A 25,957-nucleotide genomic window follows, 5' to 3' on the forward strand; every position below is an offset into this window, starting at 1 on the left:
CCCCCCAATTTTTTTTTTGTAGTTCTAGATGGACACAATATTTTATTTGTTCATTTTTAACGTGGTGCGGAGGATCAAACCCAGTGCCTCACGCATGCTAGGCAAGCACTCTGCTGCTGAGGTACAGCCCCAGCTCAGCATTCAGAGAATCTCTGAACCAGAGTTTTCTGTAGTATAGTGGTGATCCAGTTTCCCTAACATGCAGATCCTGATATGACATTTAACAAAATCCTGAATTTAGAGATTTATAGTATAGAGGTCAGGAGCACAGTCCACAGGTAAAACAGACTCCATGTTTCTAAATTCTGGATTTGTCTATAAACCAAGTATATGACTCCGAACAGTCAAAAACAAGCTCAACTTTGGTCACCTTATAGGAAAATGAAAACACAACTACACTTCAAAAGTTGTCTCAAGGGCTGGGGATGTGGCTCAAGCAGTAGCTTGCTCGCCTGGAATGCGTGCAGCGCTGGGTTCGATCCTCAGCACCACATAAAAATAAAGATTTTGTGTCCACCGAAAACTAAAAAATAAATATTAAAAATTCTCTCTCTCTTAAAAAAAAAAAAATGCATGTGAAAACAGAGAGGTTAGGACTTGTCATCTGCTGCTGAGAGAGAAGCCCAGGAAAGGTGATATTGGGTATGCAAAAAAGGTGTATGTGGCATTAAAGAACCAGCACCTAGAAGAGTCAGGAGATAGGGGTTGGAGATGTGGCTTAAGTGGTAGCACGCTCGCTTGACATGCGTGAGGCACTGGGTTTGATCCTCAGCACCACATAAAAATAAAATAAAGATTATTGTGTCCACCTAAAAAAACTAAAACTAAAAAAGAAAAAAGAAAAAAAAAAAAAAAAGAGCCAGGAGATAAATTTTTAAAAACCAAGGAACCACTAACCTATATGACCAGGAGAGTCAGTTCCATTCTAGGCTTGTCAGTGTGGGTTCACTGTACACGACAAGTCAGAAAGGGACTGCACGCAGCACTATTTACAGTGCTCTAAGGCCCTGGGCAAAGTGGTGGGATAGTTTAGAGGTGCAGGCCAATGAGAAGGACTCCTTTAGCTATGCCTGTCCCAGGTGAGGGACGGAGGGAATAATGAGAAGAACATCACTGGGCACAGTGTGAAGCGCACCTATACTCCCAGTGAAGCTGAGGCAAAGTACTGCAAGTTTGAGGCCAGTCTGGATCATATATCAAGACCCTGTCTCAAAATAAAAAGTTGATAAAGAGATTCAGGATGCAGCTCAGTAGCAGCAAAACACACACACACACACACACACACACACACACACACACACACACACACACACACACACACTTTCTATGACTATTCCTGACTTGAAAAGTTAAAAATGGCTAAAATGGTAAATTTTATGTTAACAAATAATAGGTTTTTTTTTTTTTTTTTTTTTAAATATCTTTATTTAGGGGGCTGGGGCTGAGTGGTAGAGCACTTGTCTCGCATGTGTGAGGCCCTGGGTTTGATCCTCATCACCATAAAAATAAAATAAAAAGGTATTGTGTTCACCTACAAATTAAAAAAACATTTTTTAAAATATCTATTTATTTTTATGTGGTGCTGAGGATCGAACCCAGTGCTTCACATGTGCGAGGCAGGAGCTCTACCTGTGAGCTACAGCCCCAACCCCCCCCCAAATAATATAGTTTTAATCCCGATTATCTAACACCTTGGAACTTGAAATAACAAAGACTGATAACTAGGACCATCTGGAAGAGAGAAATAAACATATGGGTTATATTTTCCATTTGCTACCATCCTAAGCAAGATCCTAAGCAACTCAGTGAGACCCTATCTCAAAACAAAACAAAAAACGGAGTTGTAGCTTAGTGGTAAAACAATTCTGGGTTAAATCCCCAATACCAAAAAAACAAAAAAAAAACAAAACAAAAAACAAAAAACAAAAAAAAACAGGCAGGGTCAGGAGGAGTGTAGGGGTCAGAGGCAGACTGCTCATATAATGTGTGAAGCCCTGGGTTCTCCCCAGCATTGTAAATAACAATAAATAAAGAATTTTTAAGGGCTTGGGATGTGGCTCAAGCGGTAGCGCGCTCGCCTGACATGCGTGCGGCCCGGGTTCGATCCTCAGTGCCACATACAAACAAAGATGTTGTGTCCGCCAATAACTAATAAATAAATATTAAAAAATTCTCTCTCTTAAAAAAAAAAAAGATTTTTAAAATGACAGAGCTGAGTCTATTTTAATTCCAAAACTCCTGTTCTTCTTCTTATTATTTTTTAATATTTATCCTTTAGTTGTACACAATTATTTTATTTTTTATGTGATGCTGAGGATTGAACCCAGAGACCCACATGTGCTAGGCAAATGCTCCACCACTGAGCCACAACCCCAGCCCCTCCAAAGTTCCTATTCTAAACAACCACGACACTGCCTGCAGTATAGGTCCTAATCCTACTTCCTCCTCAACCCTGTCTACCTCTCTAGGTCCTTGGAACATCAGCACGGACAGGATACCTTCACTTGTCTCCTACTATTCCAGGGTATTTCTTTTGTCTCCTTAATTGAACACTGGCTTCTCCCAAAGCAGGGATAGCCACAACATCTGGTTCCTCCTCAGCCTATTGCCTTTTAAAACAGGGTGTATCAGCTGTGTCATATGGATGCTACAAAGATTCAAGGAGCTAGTATGTGTACAGCGCTGAGAATGGCACTTAAATACTCTCATTACTTTGTATATCACACAGTATTTAATCAGACTTCTAAGATATGGGTTGTTTCGGTCCAATCTCCTTTGTTATTTACAACCTGTATTCTCTTGGGCAAAATACTTAATCTCTCTATCTGTTTCTTCATCCCAAGAAGCCAAATCTGGAATAATTTCTATCCTGTCTACTTTGAAGGTACCCTGATATGGAGATGTATGAGAAAACACTCTGGAAATTACAAAGTTGAATCAGGGGTTCTTACCTCAGCAATACCAACATTTAAGCTGAACAGCTCTATCTCAAGTGCTGTCCTATCCACTGTAGATATTTAGCAGTACCCCAGGACTTTCTCTAACCACTAGATGCCGATAATATCTCCCTACCCAATTGTAACATCCAAAAATGTCTCATGACATTAACAAAATGGTCCCTGTTGAGGCTCACCAGATTATGCTAACTCACTACCAGGGATTCCTTTCATGAACAGCAGTAAAAGATGCTTATGTCATAACCTTTACAAACTAGTGGCTGTTTCCTGAAGGTTTTCAATGTGCCAGGGACTAAGGGATTAGCTTCCCCCCAAATGGCACCAGCTGGCACTTCCTCCATACCAGGTCCCACAGTACTTAGAGAAAGCACTTTCTGAAGGCTGCTCTTCTGACATGCGTGAGACTCATTCCTGCTTAACTCACATTTGTCTATACAAATGGATATATTTCACCCTCCAAATTATCTCCACCCTACCATCTCCTGTCTTGCTGTCACTTTTATTTAGTTACTGGAAAAGTTTTACTCACAGATAAGAATAAACTTATACTCTAATTTGATCTTCTTGCTAGTTACTAAGTAAGTTTTACATATTTTTTATAGATCTTTCTTTTTTTTTTTTTCCTTTTTGAGATGCTGGGGATTAAACCTAGGACCGAACATATGTTAGGTAAGTGTTCTATGTTGAGCTATGGCCTCAGCCCCTTCTTGTTTATTTTTTCAGTGCTAGGAATGGAACCCAAAGTCTCTTATGTTCTAGGCAAACACCCTACCACTGAGTTAAACCCCCACTCCTCCTGGACCCTTTTTGAATCAATATAGTGCTTGGGTAAGGAGAAAATCTGACTTGGCAAATGTCACAAAACCATGTGTACACTGAGCCATATCTGCAGAAATTAAAACCAAAAGCCCAGTAGAAGGATGCTCTGCCTTCAGGACTCACCTTGCAAGAGAAAGTAATCAGAGGTCGTGCGCTTCAGGGCAGCCTTAGCTTTCTCAGTGCTCCAGTCCACCTCCAGCGCCTCTTTCACAGGGCAGAAGACTACCTTCTGTTGGAAAAAGGCAGAAGTACTTAGGGATAAAATATGCTGGCTTCAAATTATAAAGCAGAAACTATTTCCATCTCAAAGAAATTACTTAAAGTTTACTGATCATTAAGAAGTTGGGAGTGGGGGTTGTGTCTCAGTGGTAGAGCATCCACCTAGCATGGATGAGGCCCTGGATCCGATCCTCAGCATCACATAAAGGTAAATAAATAAAACAAAGGTACTGTGTGCAACTACTCAGTGGTAGAGCGCTTGCCTTGAATGTGTGAGGCCCTGAGTTTCTTAGAGCCACATAATAAATAAATAAAATAAAGGTATTGTTTGTCCATCTACAACTAAAAACTAAAAAAGAAAAGAAGTTAAGGCCCAGTTAAAACTAAGAAATGCTTGTTGAATACAGGAGACAGTGATGGTCATGTACCTGGCAAAGACAGAAGAGAGTGCCAAGTTCCTCAAGACCTAGTTCTATCTGGCTCTAACTTTGGCTATATTCACACTACAGAAATACATCACCACTGAGAACAAGAACAAGTATGTCTAAAGAAATTCAATAAAACTATCCTTCAAATAGCAAACAAAAACAACTAAAAAATTAAATGTTTCTCAGTAGAATGGTTTAATGATGACAGAGGATGACAATAAAAACAGTTAGAAAATGAATAAGGGGAATGTGACAAAAGCTCAAGGCCACAGAAACAGAACTAGAATTGCAAAAGCCCTGTGAAAGGAGGAAGTGAAGCTGAAACCTATTAAGATAATCATATTATTCTTTTAGTACTGGGGATTGAACCAAGGGCTTATCACATACTATAATAATGAACCCCAAAACCAGCCCCAAATTAACTATCCTGAAAAATGCAACAACATAGATTTAATTTAAAAATATACAACTTATTTATTTTCTAATTTTAAACAGTAAATAGGAATTATTTATCCCCCATAAAAATTCAGAAAATAACAAATTATTCTTCCTAAACAACTGAGTCCAAAAGTCATGCACAACAAAACACAAAAACACCCCACCATCTCATCTCCTAGATGGATGACAAAAATCAAAAACAAAAAGAAGTGGGCTGGGGACTAGAGTTGTGGCTCAGTGGTAGAGTGCTTGCCTAGCATTTGCAAGGCACTGGATGCGATTCTCAGCACCACATAAAAATAAAGGTACAACAACAACTAATAAAATATTTTAAAAAAAGGAAGAAGTAGAAGAAATGGGCTGGAGATATACAGCCCAACTGGTAGAGTGCTTGCCTCACATACACAAGGCCATGGGTTCAAATCCCAGCACCACAATTAAAAAAAAAAAAAAAAGAATTAGCCAGCTACGATGGTGCATTCCTATAATCCCAGTGGTTTGGGAGACTGAAGCAGAAGGATCCTTAAGTTCAAAGCCAGTCTCAGCAACTTACTGAGGCCCTGAGCAACTCAGTGAGACCCTGTCTCTAAATAAATATATATAAAAAGTGCTTGCCTTGCATGCACAAAACCCTGGGTTGAATCCCAAGCATCAAAAAAATAAAAAATATAAAAAAGGGCTGGGGATGTGGGACTCAGGGTTAAGCACACGTGGGTTTAATCCCCCACCCCACAAAAAAGAATTTGAGGGGCCAAGTTTGTCAAAGAACAGAATTAGCAATACAGAAAGAGGAAACTAGAATGAATCCTGTGGTGGGAGAGAGACATCACTATGAATTTAATTTCAATATACACAAATCAAGAAAAAAAAGATACAAATGTGGGTATAGGAATATATTTGTATACATTCACATATAAAAATACTAAATATGTCTGCGGAGGTCTAATAGTAATGTCACTCTGGTAGTGGCAAGCACACTTAACATTCACATCTTTTTTTTTTTTTTTTTTTTTTTGAGGTGATGCTGAGGATTGAACCCAGGGCCTTGTGCATGTGAGGCAAGCACTCTAACAACTGAAACTGAGCTTTATCCCCAGCCCCTCAGATCTAGGTTTCTAATCACCACTCCACTCCCCACTTGAATAAACATTTTTCCTAAGAAAAATGGCTGATTTCAAAACTGGGGCAGAGCCTGGCACTCAGGCCAACATCTATAATCCCAGTGACTTGGGAGGCTAAGGTAGGAAGATTGTAGGTTCAAGGCCAGCCTCAGCAACTTAACAAGATCTGTCTCAAAATGATGGGTATGCAGCTCAGTCGTAGTCGAGTACCCCTGGTTACAATCCCCATTATAAAGGGTGGGAATCAATGATGAGGTCAAGAGAATAGAAAGTAAAGAAATGCTCAGAAAAGGAAGGGGACATGTCAAAAGGAAAGCAGAGGCAGCTTTAGGGAGCTCCTACTAGTCAAATCTGGGGAAAATCAAGATAAAAATAAATGATAGCAATCCAACACTTCAAATAAACTGGAACCCATTAGGCCACATACCCAAAATTAACTGAATTAGTTATATGGTTGATAAGAAATGAGATATTAACATTTTAAAATGACTCTCCAAAAAATACATACACAAAACATAAAGAAAAGACTAACTTCCAAGGAGAAAAAAAATCCCGCAGACAACATTTTACTTGAAGAATCAAAGTTAACATTACTAGCAAATCACACAACCAGATTACAGGATGCAATGGGAAGAATCCATTCTATAACATTCTTTCCAAAGATATGAAATTGAAGTCTAATCAAAAGAAAACACAGATGAACCCAAACTAAGAGATGTTTTTGAAAATAACTAACTTACAATTTTTAAAAGTGTCATGAAAATCCATACATAATGCTGAACTGAATCCTTGTGCCATTAAGGACATTACTGGAATAACTAGCAAACCTAAATAACATCTAAGGATCAGAGAGCAATGTTGTATAAATGTAAATTCCCTGGTCGTGATGGTTGGCTTATGTTTATAGAAAACACTTGCTTGAGCAAACACAGACTGAAATATCTGGGGGTAGTGGGGGGCGGGGCATCATGTTGGAACCTTACCCCAAAATGATTCAAATTGAACAGTTGTTAATTCTTGCTCCATTTTGTAAATTTAAAATGTCATATGCAGGGGCAGGGATATAGCTCAGTTATCAGACTGCTTGCCTCACATGCACAAGGCCCTGGGTTCAGTCCCCAGCACAAAAAAAAAAAAAAGTACATTTTGAATTTAAAAATAATTTCAAATTTAGACAGGTACCTTTCCTCCTCTCTCCTCTCTCCTTTATTCCCTAGCTATCTAAAAAACCAAGTGAGCCTGGCTTGATGGCATATCCTGTAATCCCAGCTACTCAGAAGCCTGAAACAGGAGGATGACACAAGTTTGAGGCCAGTCTGGCAACTTAGTGAGACCCTGTCTCAAAATAGAAATTAAAAAGGCTGGGTAGCTCAATGATCTACAGTTCTGCAACAAACAAACAAAATAAAAAGGTGTAGCTCAGTGATAGTGTGCTTGCCTAACATGTGCCAGGATTTAATCTCCCATACCACCTCACCCACCCGTACCACAAACACAAAAAGACTACAAATTTCTAGGTCCAATCCCCAGATCTACTTATTTAAAATCTCCAGGGCAGGCATGGAGGGATCCAGGAGTATCCAGCTTTAAAAAGCATTCTAACAACCGACAACTGTAATTGATACAATCTGCCAGTAGAATAGCAAAACAGCATGAAGTCACTAAAGTTACATACTGTTGGCTGTAGAATGTAAACGGATAAAAACTTTTTGATTCTACTTAGCAGAATCTGCCAAACCCTATGATGCTCTAATTTAACCTAGAGAAAGTAACAGGATTGTCCTAGAGACTATCTACGCATACTCACAGACTTACTGTATCAGTTTTTAATGGCAAAAATGTACATGCCTAAATGCCCATGGACAGAATAGATATATAAACAATAATATATTTACACAATAAATACTTTACAGCAAAAGAATGCCCTGCATTGCTGCCCAAGACAATTTGCTGTGATGATGGAAATGGTGAACCTGGGCTGCACAATACCAAGAGGTATGTGTGGTTACTAAGCACTTGAAATGTGGCTAGTGAGACTTAGGGACTCAACTTTTTATGGCATGTAATTTTAATTATTTTAATTTAAATAATCATGTGGCTAGTGGCTACCATAATGGACAGAAAAGCCCTAACTCCATACAGATGTCCTCACAAACAAAAAGCTGCTATTAAAAAGCAGGTGCAGCACATATGCAATATGAAACCAATTCTGAAGTTAAAAGGCATGCAAAAGCAATTCCAGATAGTGCTTGGACATGTATACATATATATACACAATAAAAAAGAAATACAAGGGCTGGGATTTTGGCTCAGTGGCAGAGGGCTTGCCTTGTGCCATGTGAGGCACTGGGTTCGATCCTCAGCACCACATCAAAATAAATAAATAAAATAAAGGCATTGTGTTCATCCACAAGTTAAAAAAAAAAGAAATATATAGGGCTGCAGTTATGGCTCAGTGGTAGAGCACTTGTCTTGCACATGTGAGGCACTGGGTTCGAACCTTAGCACCATATAAAAATAAATAAGCAAAATAAAGTTACTGTGTCCTTCTACAACTAGAAAGAAAGAAAGAACGAATGAACACAGGAACAAGAAAAAATTGAGGATGATAACTCACGTTGGGAGGACAACCATGGGTTCTCAACCACTAGGGCAATGTTAATGCTTTAGATCGCAGGTGGGTTTCCTATATCCTTCTTATTTTATGTCTAAATTATTGCATAATAAGTCCTAAAGTTATACTTAGACACATGTGATACAACAAAGCCAAGTCAGGCACTGTGGCATAGGTATGTAATCCCAGGTAATCAGAAGGCTAAGCGAGAAGGATCATAAGTTTCTAGGCCAGCTTGCAAAACATCTCAAAATAAAATTTAAAAAGGGTTAGGGACATTACTCAATGTTATAGTGTTTGCTGACCATGCACAAGGCATGAGGTTCAATCCACAGAACGGTGGGGTGGTGGTGGTGGGGGCACCGCACCCAACAGGGTTGTGGGCTTTATCTGCCCTTCCAAGTATCTTTCTAATTCAAACAAATGAACTAGCAGCCCTAGAGTTACCTGGTTAGGAGCAAAGGCCAGAGAAACCCGGGAGAAGATAATAAGGATCATATAGAATAGTGCGATGATATTAAAACCATTTGGGTGGGGTTGGAGATGTGGGGACATAGTCCGTCGTACCTGAGACCCTAGATTCCATCCCCAGTACTGCACAAAAATAGAGGAGCCAACTGGGCAATGTGGCACACACCTGCAATCCCAGCAGCTCTGGAGGCTAAGAGGAGGATCCAAAGTTCAAGGCCATAGATGAACTGGAGACTATCAGGCTAAGTGAAATAACCAATCTCAAAAAAACCCAAAGGCTGACCATTCTGATATGCTATGCTAACACACAATAAGGGGAGTGGATAAACATTCATTGGATTAGACAAAGGGGAATGAAGAGAGGGAGGATGGGAATAGAAAAGACAGTAGAATGAATCAGACATAACTTTTCTATGTTCGAATACAAATACACAATCATTGTAACTCCAGATTATGTACAACTACAAGAATGGGAAGTCATACTCCATGTATATATAAAATGTCAAAATACATTCTACTGTTACACATAACTAAAAAGAACAAATAAAAAAAATTTAAAAAGAAAAAAAAAAGTTCAAGGTCAGCCTCAGCAACTTAGTGAGACCCTGTCTCAAAATAAAAAATAAAAAGGATGTGGGTCAGTGGTTAGGTGCTCCTAGGTTCAATCCCTGGTATCAATAAATAGATAAATAAATAGGGCTCATAGATAAATAAATAGTAGCTCATTGGTAAACTGTCCCTGGACTATATCTCCAGTACCCTTTCTTTACCTCCCCCAACAAAAGGAAGACACAGATACGCTTGGTTTTTTGCTGGTTACAGCTACTCTGAAGGCTGAGACAAGGATTGCAAATTCAAGGCTAATCTACATAATTTAGCAAGACCCCATCTCAAGATAAAATTTAAGAAAAAAGGGTAGGGATATAGCTCATAAGTAGTAATCTCCTGGCCTCATTCCTAAATACTGCTCTAAATAAATAAATAAATTAGAGGGCTGGGATTATGGCTCAGGGGTAAAGCGATAGCCTAGTACGAACTGTGGGGGGGGTGGGGGGTGGGGTGGCTCCGGGCCAGTTCGATCCTTAGCACCACATAAAAAAAATAAAGACATTATGTTGTGTCCATCTACACCTAAAAATAAATAAATAAATAAACATTTAAAAAATAAATTAGAATCAATCCTCAACTGTGAAATTTCTCAACTAATTCATCAGGAGTATTAACAGTGCCCAAATTAGTCATCTACTCTTTTAAGAGCAGACAACTCATCTCCAGAAGCCCCCAACAACTCAAAAAACAAAACGTGAACAACACAAGTGGGACAGTGGCCTTTTAATCTGAATTGTCTTCTTCAGAATGTTGTCGATTTTTACATATTTTATCCTATCTCTTCATAAAACTCCAGTTTTATGAAGAGATAGGATAAAATATGTAAAATTCATAACACTTCAGTTTTCCTAAAAATCATCAGCCTGTGCCCTCAGATCACTGTCTATGCTCTCTACCATCTCTTCTTCCCTCTGCAGCTGAGGTATCAGGTCAGGCCATTTCTGGCTTCTCCATCAGCTGTAGGCTGATAGAACAGGACTGTGCTTCTGCACCCATACAGTGCCTTACATGCAACAGACATTGTTTAACTCACAGAAAGAACTGGCTGTCTTGGAGTGGGGAAAGCCAGTGTGACTCTGCCCCTACATCTGTCATTTTGTTTATCTCATTTTCTTTGACTGCATACTAGGTCCAGGCTCTGATGCTTGGCAAACTTTTTGTCCTTCACAAACTGACTCAAACACTCCCCTGGGAAACCTTTTCAGACACTTCCTCACCACCACATTTTTACTCTCTCCTTTATCTCCTGCACATCACTGTCTATATCAGGCCTGTGACAACAAACTAATTCTGATGAAATCTGTCTCGTGACTTCTGCACCCTAAAGGAAGCAAACAAACTGATCACCTCAACAGGCCAGGCATTTTCCTACTGCCTTATTTATCATGATGGCACAGGTGCTAGAAAGGCCCAGTATCTTCCTAGGTGGTGTGAAAACCACAAACTGTTTTTCCTCTTTGTTTTTTAAGTTTCTAATTTAGGAGCACAATGTGTACCTTGAAGCAAAAGTGGCTTTACAACATTTGGTTGAACTTAGGAAAAAGGGTGAGGGGAAGGGAACTCTAACCAGAAACCTTTCACAGGAAACAGGAAGTGGTGGCTTCCCCACCCCCATCCTGCATTCTCAGAGCATAACCCAACTAGTTATTCTGTACAATTTAGGCAAAAGGGTAGAATCTCAATCAAGGAATTTTTTACTATGAAGAGTACTTCAAAATCACAAATGTATCTCTGCCAAAATAAAGGAGGCATGTTATTATAAGGTGGAAAGGCCAAAACCCAACTCAACCCAGCCCTTGAAGGGCACTCTTGGTGAAGCCTCACCAAGACAAGATTTGGAATCCCAGGGATTGTCATCAGGAATGCACTGAATGCCCTGCAACCTTAAGGGGCTCTTGGTTGGAATTTAAGCCTGAATTGTCCAAGTGTAACAGCTGACTAACAATGTCAGCTGGGGAATATTTTCATACCTTCAAATTTGACCCCACATAGGAAGAGGCTTCACAAAAAGCTCTGACCATGGAGTGCTAAGGAATGGTGCGCCAAGGCCCCGTGTGAAAGCACAGGCTGCCCACATTCTCCTCATAGTGAGATAAAGTGGCTCCCAAAAGAGGTTTCCAGATCCACACCAGTGGGCACCATCAGAACTGACTCCAGGGAAACTTCCAGCTGTGAATGACTAACAAAGCAAAGGCTCTCTCCATCTGAATGTAAAAGACACGCCTCAATCAGAGAAGGCCCTTAAGCCGTTAAACCTTTCACACCAAGGCCAAGTGTCTCACTTGTAAGAGGGTGTGATTTATAAACTGATAGCACCCACAAAGCTGCTTTTGTAGTCCTCATAGTGTGTTAACAATTTATCTCCCCCACCAAACTCCCAGAGCTATGCAGATAAAGCTTGACTGGGTCTTAAAAAAAAAAGAAAGAAAAGGACTCAAGCTTTGGCCAAAACACCAATGTTCACTTTGGATAATTATGGTCCTGTGAATAGACACTAAAATTAGGGCTTAATAATTCCTCTGTATCACAAGCACAGCATCAAGCTATTCCAATACAAACACAAAAAGCAAAAGAAAGAAAATCTCCAGCGCTGCCTTGCTGAAGCCTCTAAGAGTTCCACTTCTGCGGTTTTCTGCAGTCTCTTTTGTGGTTTCTGCACTCTTTAGAATCCCCCCCTTTAGAGCAATTTTAACTTGACATTCTGACCAGCTGTTTTTTCTTTCTCAACATTTAAATCTACAAAGCAGAGTAAATATGGACTTGGTCATATCTTTCCTCTCACTCCAACAAAACCAATTCTGGCCACTTCAAATCACTCTCCCCATCCCATGATACCCTTTTTCTTAAATTCCAGCACAAGTTACGGAAACCATTGACTTCTGATCTCTTTCCTATTCCTTTCAATAAAAGGAATCTAATTATTGCACCAAATCCAAACAGGCTATGCTCCTAACATAAACCACATAAAAGTATGTAGATCAGTGATGAAGCATTGGCCTTGCATGTGCACAGGCCCCAGGTTCTATCCCCAGCATGTCCATCCCCACATACAACATACATGATAAATGTACATGTGTATGCATATTTGCACATATACATATCTATACAACTGATAACATCTGTCAACACTGAATGTTTTTCTTATTAAAGGTTTTTGGCGAAAGAAGAGAGAAAAAAAAAAAACAGCCAAGGGTTTGGGATTGTGGCTCAGCAGTAGAGTACTTGCCTAGCACATGTGAGGCATCTTCAGCACCACATAAAAATAAATAAAGATTGGGGTAGGGTTGTGGCTTAGTAGTAGAGGGCTTGCCTCGCACATGCGGGACCCTAGGTTCAATCCTCAGCACTACATAAAAATAAATAAGTGAAATAAAGGTATTGTGTCCAACTACAATTAAGAATAAATAAATAAGATACTGTGTCCAACTACAACTGAAAAAATAAATACTTAAAAAAAAAAAAAAAGCCAGCCAAGCATGGTGGTGGCACACCTTTGATCCTAGCTATTGGGATGATTGAGGCAGCATGGGCAACTTAGGGAGGCTCTGTCTCAAAATTTAGAGGGGAAAAAATGAGGCTATAGCTCAGTAGAAAAGAAAATTTTTTTGTATAAAAGTAATGGCTTCTGCTCAAAACCATATATCAGAGGTTAAAATCTGTGGCCTATGTACCAAATAAGCCACACAGACATGTTGTTTGACCTCCAGGGTATTTACCAGAATAGCATTCAAAGCAGATTGAGTATGTACCGTATACAAAAATCTGTATTTCTGACTTTTTTTTTTTTTAAGTACCAGGTACTGAACCCAGGAGTTTTTTTTTTTTTTTTTTTTAAACATTTATTTTTTAGGTGTAGATGGACACAATACAATGCCTTTATTTTTATGTGGTGCTGAGGATTGAACCTGGGTCCTGCCTGTGCTCTACCCCTGAGCCACAATCCCAGCCCGAACCCAGGAGTTCTTAATCACACAGTCACATCCCTAGATCTTTTTATTTTTCATGGTTTTTCATGGTAGTGAACACCTGTAATCCCAGTTACTAGGAGGCTGTGGCAAAAGGTTCACAAGCTCAGGCTGAACCAGCACCCTTGTAAATCACTGTGTTAAAATAAAAAATAAAAGGGCTGGGGGGGCTGGGGATGTGGCTCAAGCGGTAGATCACTCGCCTGGCATGCATGCGGCCCGGGTTCGATCCTCAGCACCACATACCAACAAAGATGTTGTGTCCGCCGAGAACTAAAAAATAAATATTAAAAATTCTCTCTCTCTCCTCTCTCACTATTTCTAAAAAAAAAAAAAAAAAAAAAAAAAAAAAGGGCTGGGGACAGGGATGGGGTTGTGGCTCAGTGGTAGAGCGCTCCCCTAAGCATGCATGAGGCACTGGATTTGATCCTCAGCACCACATAAAAACAAAGTAATGTATCCACCTAAAACTAAAAATACATTTAAAAAAAAAATATATATATATATATATATATATTTTTTTTTTTTTTTTAAAGGGCTGGGGACAGAGCTCAAGTGGTATAGCACCCTTGAGTTCAATGCCCAGTATTGAGGGGAAAACATTCACCTCTGGAACTGGACCCACATTTCCTCATGGCAACAGCCATCTGGCACTAAGCAGCAGCATATCCCATTACATGGTGTAAGGGTAAGTAAGCATGGGCTTTCTCCTCAAGACTGCTCAACCGAGCTTATTTCTCTCATTTACAAATGTAAAAAGGCCCATTGGATCCTCTAGAAGTCCCCATGGCCTCTAACCTCTGCTCCCCCACATTATAAGTACCTTTTTGACCATAGTTGTCTCAGATGAATCAAGTTTTGCTCTCTTGGTATCAGGTCCATCTTCTACTCCTTGGCTAACTTTGGCAACTTTGGTTTTCTCCCTAGAGGGTGACAAAGGGAGTCTACCCTGTGAATCATGCCAGTAAAATAAAAAATGTTACCAGTTCGCAGAGTATGTAACAGCAAAAGCTTTGGGGTCAGACAGGCCAGGGTTCAAATCCCGTTCTGCCACTTATTTATCTGATAAGTCACCGACTTTGTAGGAACAGCAATTCCTGACACCACAACTGTGAGAAGAGAAATAGCATAAATTGTTCAGCACACTGCCCAAAACATACAAGCTCCCAATAAGTCAAAGTGATTCGTGACCTGCTTTTCACTACTATGACATTATCTACTTATTACATACCTACCCAAGGAACTAGATAGTTTTTTTTCCTTTTTCTTTTTTTTTTTTGCTCCTAACATAAACCACATAAAAGTATCCTCCTGGACTGGAGATGTGGCTCAAGCTATGAAGCATTGGCCTTGCATGCACAGGCCTAGGGTTCTATTCCCAGCATGTCCACTCCCACATAAAACATACATGATAGATGCACGTGTGTATGCATATTTACACATATATGTATCTAGTGACTGGGGTTTGAACTCAGGGGCACTCAACCACTGAGCCATTGAGTTGCTTAGTGCCTTGATTTGCTGAGGCTGGCTTTGAACTCGCAATCCTCCTGCCTCAGCCTCCCAAGATGCTGGGATTATAGCCATGCACCACCGCACCTGGCTCTTTTTTCTATTCTTCTTTCCTTTCCCCCCCCCCCTGTGAAGATTGAACCCAAAACCTTGAAAACGTAGGTAGGTTAAGTGTTCTACCACTGAGCACCATCCCCAGCCAAAGTATATTCCTAAAATCACATAATGCTAGAGATATATTGAGTGTTGGTCTTTTCCCTACTTGGATTTTATAGGCCAGAAATCTGCATATCAGAGAAGGTTTAGCAACCTGCCTGAAACGCTGAACAAAAGAGAGCAGTTCTTGGGCTCTTGCTAGGAAGCTCCACCCCACCGGGCCTCTCTTTAGGGAGTTGTTGAGGGAGGAAGGGAAACTGGTTAAAATTTGTGGCCTATGTATCAAATAAGCCACACAGACGTGTGTGTGTGTGTGTGTGTGTGTAACTAGTCCAAAAAACCCAACTCACAATTTTTTATACTTTGGCTGAATGTGCCTCCAAGAGAACCCATCTAACTATGTGTACTCAGTTTAGGGTACAAATGTTTACAATCCAAGCAAGCCTTCCCTATGCAGAAAATGTGGGTTCAACACATGAAGTCTGGACTAATCAAATACCCAGTGGTGTACTTTATCACAGAACTCTGCTTGCTTTAGGCTTTAAAATTAGACCATTTTGGAGTGCGGAGGCTGTATCTTCTATAATTCTGAACTCACAATCCACTGTGTTCAGTAATAATTGTTAATGGCTTGCTTTCAGACTATTTTGAGTGGTAACAGTAAGATACTTGCCTTACATTCCTTTTTTCCTACCAGTATATAAAACTAAATTTTGAAAATACCTTTTTTTCTTTTTCTGTTCCAACACTTACTCTACAAATTCATGCTCTCCAAGATTGGCAAATGTATATCCATGGTAGCCAAAAACATCTCCTGTGAAGAACTTGATGCTGTTTTTGTGGCAGATCTGGTCAACTTTAACTATGACATCCCTAGAGCAGCAAGTTAAGCATACCTGCAAAAAGAAAGTCTGGGTGTGAGTTTTGCAAACTGTGACTCATTGCCGTGATGTATACATAAATCTTAATGAACAGTCTTTCCCGACATGTTTGAAGCCAGTTTCAAACTGGTACAACAGGTTCTTTGAGTGCTACAGTTAGAATACAAAAGAGAAGCTGCAGGTTTTAGTACATTTTCTATGTGGGCTGGGGCTCAGCATCTAGCACACTTGCCTGGCATGTGTGAGGTACTAGGTTCGATTCTCAGCAACACGTGAAATAAATAAAGGACTATCTAACTGAAAAAAAAAAGAAAATGTAAGTTATGTGATGGTCACTTTATGTGACCAAAAAGAAATGTGTTTAGCTAGAAAGGAAAAACCATTTAGGAAACACTTGCCCTGGACTGGGGGATATAGCTCAGTTGGTAGAGTGCTTGCCTCGATGCACAGGGATGCTGGGTTCAATCCCCAGCACTACCCCCCCCCCAAAAAAAAAAAAAAAAGGAACGCTTCCCCTAATCCACAAACATATAAAAACCACATTTCATTGTTTACATAAAAAAGACAGTGATAACTTACCAAGTTATTTCTAAACCATTAGTTAAATCTATTAAAATCTAAGTAAGTGGTAAAAGAAAAACTGGGCTGGGGTTGTGGCTCAGCGGTAGAGCACTTGTCTAGCATGTTTCGAGGCCCTGGGTTCGATACTCAGCACCATATAAAAATAAATAAATAAAATAAAAGCATTGTGTCCAACTACAACTATAAATAAATAAATAGATAAACATTTAAAGAAATAAAACTAATTTTTTCATAGCTGTAAACGGACAGTGTGCCTTTATTTTTATGTGGTGCTAGGGTTCAAACCCAGTGCCTCACGCATGCTAGAGAACCATGGGAGCTATGATCCCAGACCCAAAACTAATTTTTTTAATTGATCCAGAGGTTATTTTCAAATACGCGGGTTTTTGTCTCTTTTCTTTTTTTACTTTTCCCCCACACTGGGGATAGAACCCAGGGCACTCATCTCTGAACTACCTCCCCAAACCTTTTTTTTTTTTTTTTTTTTTGAGACAAGATCTTGCTAAAGTTGACTCCTCCAGCTTCCTTTTTTGATTGATATTTTAAGACAAAGAAACAAGTCACATTGGAATTATTTGTCCACAGTTTGCTGGAAGAAACTTTATCAAAGTAAGGACAAAAGAAAAAGGTTACAGACCAAGTGACCTTCTCTGACTTAAGGCAGTAAACCGGTGCTCTGCATCCTCTGGGTTGTTTACCAATAAATAGGTATTGGAAATGGCCAAGTTCTACTGCACAAAACTCTATCTTTTCAGGAGAAGCTCTGTGATCACCATCAAAAGACAACTTCCAAATCGCACATGCTTTCTCCTGAACACAAGGCCATTTTCAGTTGACAGACACTCTTTGCCTGGAAACTGAAATAATGCTCAGAGAAATGTGTTCCTTTGGTGTTTCAAAAGAAGTAGTTATCCAAGGAAAAAAATCACATCTGAAAGGTAAGAAAGCCACAGAGGACACACACAAACAATTGATTAAACGGAACCCTGCAGAGTCAAAAGTGACTACAACCCCTGCCAGGAGCAGCCAAACAGGGCCCAAAGAGACAATCACTCTCCCTGTGCAGGTACACAGCACTGGCCTCATGCATCTGTTCTAAAAAAAAAAAAAAAAATCTCTCTACATCTACAAGTTTATGGGATAACTGAAATAAACCGAATCTGAACTATGGATGAGAAAATTTTAAAAAGACTTATGTCCAAATCGAAGATATCATATTACCAACAACTACAAAATAAAAGGAATTGGTAAAAAAAGGAAAAAAGACAAATGCACAGATGATCCAACATTCTGAGCCCATGTCTGAACAGATACATGCAAGCTATAAAATATAGCAGTGTGAAAAACAAACTACCCAGGCCAAATTCTAACCTTTTACGTAAGGTAATCATTTCAGTTACCTGAATTGTTAAGTTTTCCCAAGGTACACGGAATTATGCCTGAAAGGTCACAGATACCGACATAGATTTTAACTTATCCTCTTGCATCTGCATAGATAGATTCAGCAGTGAAAGCAGATGAGGCTGGATAGGATTCATTTGGCTTATGATTATGGTGATTTTGTCTAGTTATCCATGAGCAAAAAAAAAAGACAGACATAAACCAAGATCAAGATCAGGTGTATTCTTTCCTAAGACAAAACACAAGCTACAGTTTCGTATTTCTAACAATAAAATGCCACAGAAATTAATCAACAACTTGTTAAGTTTTCAGGGGCAAATATTTGCGATACACGCAGATTCTAGAAAGAAGACAGAACACCAATCCTGAAATCTGGTCTAGGGAAACACATGCCCAGAGAAGCCAGCAGACGGCAACGTCACAAACAGCCACAGCAGGTCCAACAGATTGGACCTACTGGCAACACACTCGTGAAAGGTACTAAGCTTAAACAACAGAACAGCTTATAAATTTACTTGGGAAATAGCTCAGAATTTGAGATTAAACCCTCTAGAATACCTGTAAATAGTGCTTAAATTTGCTTAATTCCCACAGGCTTTACAATAAGAAACTTACAGCATCAAACTGAGTGAAAAATGACTCAGGTTTCTTCTCTATATCCTCAGTGTCCACCTTCACATCTACCATGGGGTTGAGATTCTGGGCTCGCTCCAAAGAGGCTTCAGCCCTATTTCGGCCAACAGACCCAGTACGAATCAGGAATTGAGCTCTGGGATCTTCTGGAGATACCTGGGAATAAATATTTTTTCTTAATGCTTGAATTTTCCTTGAAAACAAATCTCAAAGACAGTGAACTGATTTGAGACAACAGCTAAAATACTTACCATCAAATTGTACGGCTCCTATAATAATCAGCATAATGCAGAGACCCTACTCTTAATTCCTTCTGAGATTATTTTTTCTTTTTATATTTTTTAATATTTTTTTAACATGTCCCTCAGGTCTCCATTTGAGAAGTTTTGTTAAACTCACTGACACCCAGACCAGGGCAATACTGCCCTACCTGGTGGCTCAGTATTAGCATGGCAACTCATCACTGGGACTCCTTCCATTTAAACAGGACATTTTAATGGTTTTTAATTGGTCATTGATGGTTAAATAGCACCCCCTTGTGTTCATAAGGGAAATTCACTCAGGAACAGAAAAGTCCATGCTTTTTTCCACTTAAATCTGCTTAAAAATTTATAACCACTGTAACAATTACCAATGGTAAGAATTGACTAAGTACCTATCATGTGCCCAACCTTAAGCATTCATGGAAACATTAGGTAGTTTAAAGGATGCAGTCCCTGTCTACAAAGGATTTAAAAACAATGCAAAAGGGGCTGGGGATGTGGCTCAGTCGGTAGCAGTAGCGTGCTCGCCTGGCATGCGTGTGGCCGGGGTTCGATCCTCAGCACCACATAAAAACAAAGATGTTGTGTACGCCGATAACTGGAAATTAAATATTAAAAAATTCTCTCTCTCGCTCTCTCTTAAAAAAAAAAACAATGCAAAAACCAGACATAATTAAGAATACTTAAAATGAACTTTTAAATTCAATTCAAACTCAGGAGGAAAGATGAGTGGGGACTAGAGCAGAGGAATTTTACCATACGGCTGGATGTCAACACATTAGAGCCTCAAATATAGAATACTGTAACTCCCTGATAGCCAGAGGGATTACAGATTCCATACAGCTCACAAAGCATTTTTTCACACACCACAAACATCTAATTGAACTCTTACTCTGCAAAAGACTTCGCCACCTTCATTGAAACTAGGTTGAACAGAAGTAATCTCCCTTCATCTCCTCCTACTAAATATCCAGGTACACACACTTCCTTACTGTCTTTCCTCCAAGAAAATGAACTGGCCCTTCTCCCACTCCAGATCAACCCTCTAACAGTATCTTTTGACCCATCCCCTCCTCTTTCTTCAGAGATCTCTACATTGAGAGGCTAGATATCACAGTGGTTAAGAGCAAAGACTCTGGAATAATTCAGGTTTTGTTAAAACCTTTAATTCAAATCCTGGTTCAACAACTTACTGTATGTCCTTGAGAAAAGTATGTGAGATTCACAAGTAAAATGAAGATGTTAATAAAAAACCATAAAACTCATTAATTCCTCCATCAGTGCCAGTCATTATTATTGTCAGTCCAAAGAGCACAACTTGCTTACAACTTTCTACTTGTCCTCTGTCCTCTCAGACCCTCCTCTTCCTTCCCTTTTTTTCCTGTCCCTATTTGCCCCTAAGTTTTCATCTCGAAACCATTCATCTTTTCACTTTGTATACAGTTCCATAAACCATCTCTATTATCTCTATTATCAAGGTCTTTACTCAAATCCCTTGTGCCTCTCACCTACATTACTAAAAAAGCCTTATAAGTTATTTTCCCTGTACCCTGTGCTAATCATAGTTCTACCCAGATTGTTCTAGATCTAAATTAGTGATCTACCTGAATAATGTCTATTTTGCCAAGTGTGATGGCGCATGCCTGTATTCCCAAAGGCTTGGGAGGCTGAGGCAGGAGGATTGCCAGTTCAAAGCCAGAAACTCGGGCTGGGGTTGTAGCTCAGTGGTAGAGCACTTGCCTAGCATGTGTGGGTTCAATTCTCAGCACCACTTAAAAACAAAATAAAGGTATTGTGTTATTTAAAAAAAAAAAAAAAAAGCCAGCAACTCAGTGAGACCCTCTCTCTAAATAAAATACAAAACAGGGCTGGGGATGTGGCTCAGTGGTCTAATGCCCCCATGTTCAATCCCCAGTACCCACCCCCCAAAAAAAGTATTTGTATTTTTATTAGTGACGAAGCCCAAAGCCAACCAGGTTAAGTTCTCTTTACATCTGAATCTAATGAATCCACAGCACCTGGGGAACTAAGTAAAAGTTTGAGTTGGGCTTCACAGCAGGACTTTCTGACATCAACTTTACATGTGATCTGCCCCTGCTTGCTACCACTTTGGATCTTGTACTCTAAAAACACCAAAATGCTTGTTATATTCCATTTCTAAGATGTTGTCAGACACTTCTATGCCACTTTAATGTTCTCTGCCCTAAAAACCCATCAACTTGATAAACCCTTTCCTTGTTCTTAGCTCAGATTGGAACTCCAGGAGACCTTTCATGTCCTACTACTACCATCTAAGTCCAGTTTTTTTGGAAAAAAATTGAGAATGGGAATTAAACTGTGAGCATTTTTCTCTTGCCAGCACCTAGGAGACTTCATGGTACTGAGCAGATACTCTCATCAGATGCTTATCAATTTTATAAACTAAATAAAAAGTTCTGTCAACCCCTTGAACTAACCAATAATTCTTTTCAGATTCTTTTTTTTTTAAAGAGAGAAAGAGAGAGAATTTAATATTTATTTTTTAGTTTTCAGCGGACACAACATCTTTGTTGGTATGTGGTGCTGAGGATCGAACCCAGGCCGCATGCATGCCAAGCAAGCGCACTACCACTTGAGCCACATCCCCAGCCCTCTTTCCAGATTCTTTCCCGCCACTTGACACACTAATCATGTTTTAGAGTTGTTATTTTATTTTCCCGCGGTGTGTGATGATTTGCTAAGAGATGCTATGATGTATGCGGGAGTCCCTGCCTTCTCCAAAGAATGTATAAAACTGCTGCAAACCCTGGGCTCAGGGCCTCTCAGCGTCACCTGTTGCCGTGTGGGCGTGGAGGACGGAGCTAGCTCGAAATAAACACCTCTTTGCTGCTTACATGGGGGGGGGGGTGAGTTCTAAGAGAATTTTATTTTATTTTTTATTATTTTTTTTTAAGAGGAAAGAGAGAGAGAGAGAGAGAATTTTAATATTTATTTTTTAGTTATCGGCGGACACAACATCTTTGTTGGTATGTGGTGCTGAGGATCGAACCCGGGCCGCACGCATGCCAGGCGAGTGCGCTACCGCTTGAGCCACATCCCCAGCCCCTCTAAGGGAATTTTAGAGATGAGCAAACTGAGTCTGAGATGTTGACTTGAACCTTTCTACATGATTTCAAAGCCTTTGCATTTTGCAACACTGCCTCCCTAGGGTGTTCTTAGTGATAACAAAGACAGCAAGAAGCACATGGATATGATAAATATACTTTGGTATTAGAAGTATATGCATAGATGGGCTGGGGATGTGGCTCAAGCGGTAGCGTGCGTGCAGCCCAGGTTCGATCCTCAGCACCACATACTAACAAAGATGTTGGGTCCACCGAATAACTAAAAAATACATATTAAAAAAAAAAAGTATATGCATGGAGCTTAAATAATGAAAACAAGGAAGAGGTACCGCAGCAGAAGGGTAAACAACCATGATGTGTTCATGAATTTATAAATTTATCTGATTAAGAAAGACAGTGCCCACCCCTTCCAGGAGGCTGAGGCAGGAGTACTGCAAGTCTGAGGCCAGCTTTGGCAAGTCAGTGAGACCTTTTTTCAAAATGAAAACTGAAATAAAAAGAGCTAGGGATGTAGCTCAATGGCAGAGCATCCCTGGGTTAATTCCTAGTACTAGAAGAAAAAAAATTTTATCTGATGGGAGTCTGGCTTGGTAAATTAAGAACAAGATATATGAAGTCAGTGGCTGTTAACCCACCATGACTATTAGATTCACCTAAAGAACTTTATTTTTATTTTTTTAATTATTTTTTAAATGTTTATTTTTGAGTTGTAGTTGGGCACAATACCTTTATTTCACTTATTTATTTTTACGTGGTGCTGAGGATTGAACCCAGGTCCCGCACATGCGAAGCGAGTGCTCTACCACTGAGCCACAATCCCAACCCCAAGAACTTTATTTTTAAATAACTCCTCAGGTACTCTCAAGTACATATGGATGAGAACCACCAGATGCAGGTGGAAGGCCCCACAACACTCCAAGCAAAGAGATAAAGGATGTCAATAAGTCTGCACATTTCAACACTGTCCTGATATGGTATCAGAACCACACCCCACACCTCTCAATATATAATTACGCGCCCTATTCTAAATGCCTAAACCAGATGAGGAAGTTTCTGTGTCCAACTGGTTTCATTTTCCCATGCCCAGAACTGCTACTGTTAGGTAGTATACTTCCTTAGATCTCAGCTTTTATCCTCTCCATAAACAGCAGTCTTCCTCAGGACAAGGTGCTTCAGCCTCTAGAGGGCAGCATAGTTAGGGAAATAATTCTGTTTCTTGTCCCCTGCCCACTCCTGGCACCTTCCTCCCAGGAATTTTTTTCCTTAGGATTTTTAAATTAAATTCAAAAACGCTGGGCACCATGTCAGTAATCCCATCAGCTTGGGAGGCTGAGGCAGGAAGATGGTGAATTCAAAACCAACCCTAGCAATTTAGCAAGACCTTTTCTCTAAATAAAATTTTTAAAAAACTGGAGAGTGGTGCCGGGCTGGGACTCACTGGAAGTGCACTTGCCTGGCATGTGTGAGGCACCGGGTTAGATTTTCAGCACCACATATGAATGGATGAATGAATAAATGAAGGTCTATCAATAAGTAAAAAAATATTTTAAAAAAAGGGCTGGGAATGTGGTTCAGTGGTTGAGTGTTCCTGGGTTCAATCCCCAGTGCCAAAATAAATAAATTAATACAAGCAGATAAATTTAATTCAAAAACCAATCTGTGGCTGTAATATTAAGTGAGCCAACCTATGTTTCTCTTCACTTTATAGTATAATTTTTAAAAAATAATGCCAGGTATTCCTGAATACTCACATAAGATTGGCTTTTAAATTTTTCACTGTTTTTCTCTTAGTCTAGTGGCTAGGAAAATAAATAAATAAAAATTCTCATTAACATTTACTTTTGTCTAGGGCTGGGGTTACGGCTCAGAAGTACAGCACTTGCTTAGCATGTGCAGGGTCCTGGGTTCAATCCTCAGCACCACATAAAAATAAATAGATAAAATGAAGGTATTATGTCCAATTACAACTAAAAAATAAATATTTTTTTAAATTTACTTTTGTCTAAAGAGCCTAGACTTCATGCTAGTTACCTAGTGTGAGACAGGATTCTGTTCACTGCCCAAAAGAAAAGAAAGTCACAAATAATACAGTGTAATAATACAGTCTCCCAAGTATTTTGCTCCCAGGTGCAGTGGTGCATGCCTGTAATCCCAGAAATTTAGGAGCTGAGCTGGAGGATTCCAAGTTCGAGGCCAGCCTCAGCATCTTAGTGAGACCCTGGCCTTAAAATAAAAAATAAAAAGGACTGGGGATGTAGCTCAGTAGTTAGATAACTCAGAGTTTAATCCCTAGTACCAAAAAAAAAAAAAAAAGAAAGAAAGAAAGAAAGAAAAGACAGGTCAGAACAAACTACACTAGAGTTGAGTGCGCTACCATTATTTTATTCAATAGCACTGTCATATAATTATTTATTAGATGCTTACTGTGTATCTCTGCTAAACAACCCACATATATTTGCTCTGATTCGATGTTTTTCTTTTTTGCTTTTTCCCCCTTTGGTACTGAAAATTGAACCCGGGATGGTTTACCTCTGAGCTACATTTCCAGTTCCTTCTATTTTGAGACAGGGTAATCACTAAGTTGCTAAGGTTGGCCTTGACTTGTGATCCTCCTGCCTTAGATTACAGGAATGCACCACCTCACCCAACTAGTATGTTTTTCAAAGTGGAGATTCTACAACAAAATCTCCTGACCCATCTGTCTTTTATTTATTTCCTTTTTTTGGGGGGGGGGGCGGAGAATGGAGATTGAACTCAGGAACACTCTATACTGAGCTCCATCCACGGCTCTCCCTATTTCTTTCTTTCTTTTTTTTTTTTTTCCCAGTCCTGGGGATTGAACCCAGGGCCTTACTCATGTTGGGCAAGCACTCTACCTCTGAGCTGCATCCCCAAGCCCCCACTTTCTATTTTTTATTTCCAGACAGCTGAAACTGGCCTCCTTCTGCCTCAGCTTCCCAAACACTAGGGTTACAGGTGTGCACCAAAACTCCCAGCTCTCAGACATCTATCTTTTAAATGTATATGTTCCTGAGCCTTATCCAAGACCTTCTAAACCAGAATCACTGAGGGTAAAAGCTTTATACTACAACAAAGGCTCCAGGCAACTGCATTTTCATTTAGTTATCCAGGTGATTTTCAGGCATAGATTGGAAAACTACTTCTCTACTCCTCCAAGGGAAATGCTATTAACTCCATTTTACAGATGGCAGGCTCAGTGAGGTAATCTATCTCCTCTGGGTGGATCTAGAATTCAAACCCAGCACTAGTACCTTCAGTTTCCAAAGACTAGAGTTCCACTAACACTACCCATCCTTTCACAACACATATAGGCATTCATAAAATCTTCATACTGAAGAGGATAGATACAAAAGGGCAGTTATATGATGATAACAGCATACCTGTTCATGATCCAGCATGGTCAGTCCTTTAACTCCTGCCAGAATGAGATTCTTGGCAATTTCAGCCCCGAGTCCTTTCATGCCAACAAGAAGCACCCGGGAGGCCCGCAGCCTGTAAAGCAGAAATTGTTAACCTCCTGATATAGAAGAGAGGAGCTTACAAATCATAGAACAAAATATAGGGAAGTAATTTTGATTCTAATTAAATACACCATAGTTCCACAGCCTCAAATATAGAAAACACACAGGTTCCAACTCATCCTGCACAGAAAAATTCATTCAAAAGAACTGCTAATTACTCTATTGGTGATAGAATAAAAAGTTAAAAAAAAAAAAAAGAAAGAAAAAAATATTTATTGAGCACTTACTATGCCAGGCATGGA

The 25,957-nt window shown here is 39.7% G+C and overlaps 1 protein-coding gene and 1 non-coding gene across 5 annotated transcripts in view; both read right to left on the reverse strand.

Annotated features, from left to right (window-relative positions):
- The window catches only part of Sae1 (SUMO1 activating enzyme subunit 1), a 71,891-nt gene that overhangs the window by 39,083 nt on the left and 6,851 nt on the right, over positions 1–25,957 (reverse strand). For all 4 annotated transcript variants that reach the window (XM_078031797.1, XM_078031795.1, XM_078031796.1 and 1 more), the window contains exons 2-6: positions 25,575–25,686; positions 18,789–18,962; positions 16,063–16,205; positions 14,465–14,564; positions 3,900–4,005 (exon numbers count right to left, since the gene is read on the reverse strand). In XM_078031797.1, the coding sequence (XP_077887923.1) occupies positions 3,900–4,005; positions 14,465–14,564; positions 16,063–16,205; positions 18,789–18,962; positions 25,575–25,686 (635 nt within the window). The remainder of the gene's footprint in view (positions 1–3,899; positions 4,006–14,464; positions 14,565–16,062; positions 16,206–18,788; positions 18,963–25,574; positions 25,687–25,957) is intronic.
- Positions 19,166–19,275, reverse strand: LOC120888193 (small nucleolar RNA U6-53/MBII-28). The gene has a single exon (XR_005731694.1). It is a non-coding gene; the product is annotated as a small nucleolar RNA U6-53/MBII-28 (small nucleolar RNA).

The sequence above is a fragment of the Ictidomys tridecemlineatus genome, chromosome 15, assembly GCF_052094955.1.
Source record: "Ictidomys tridecemlineatus isolate mIctTri1 chromosome 15, mIctTri1.hap1, whole genome shotgun sequence".
Taxonomy (NCBI): domain Eukaryota; kingdom Metazoa; phylum Chordata; class Mammalia; order Rodentia; family Sciuridae; genus Ictidomys; species Ictidomys tridecemlineatus.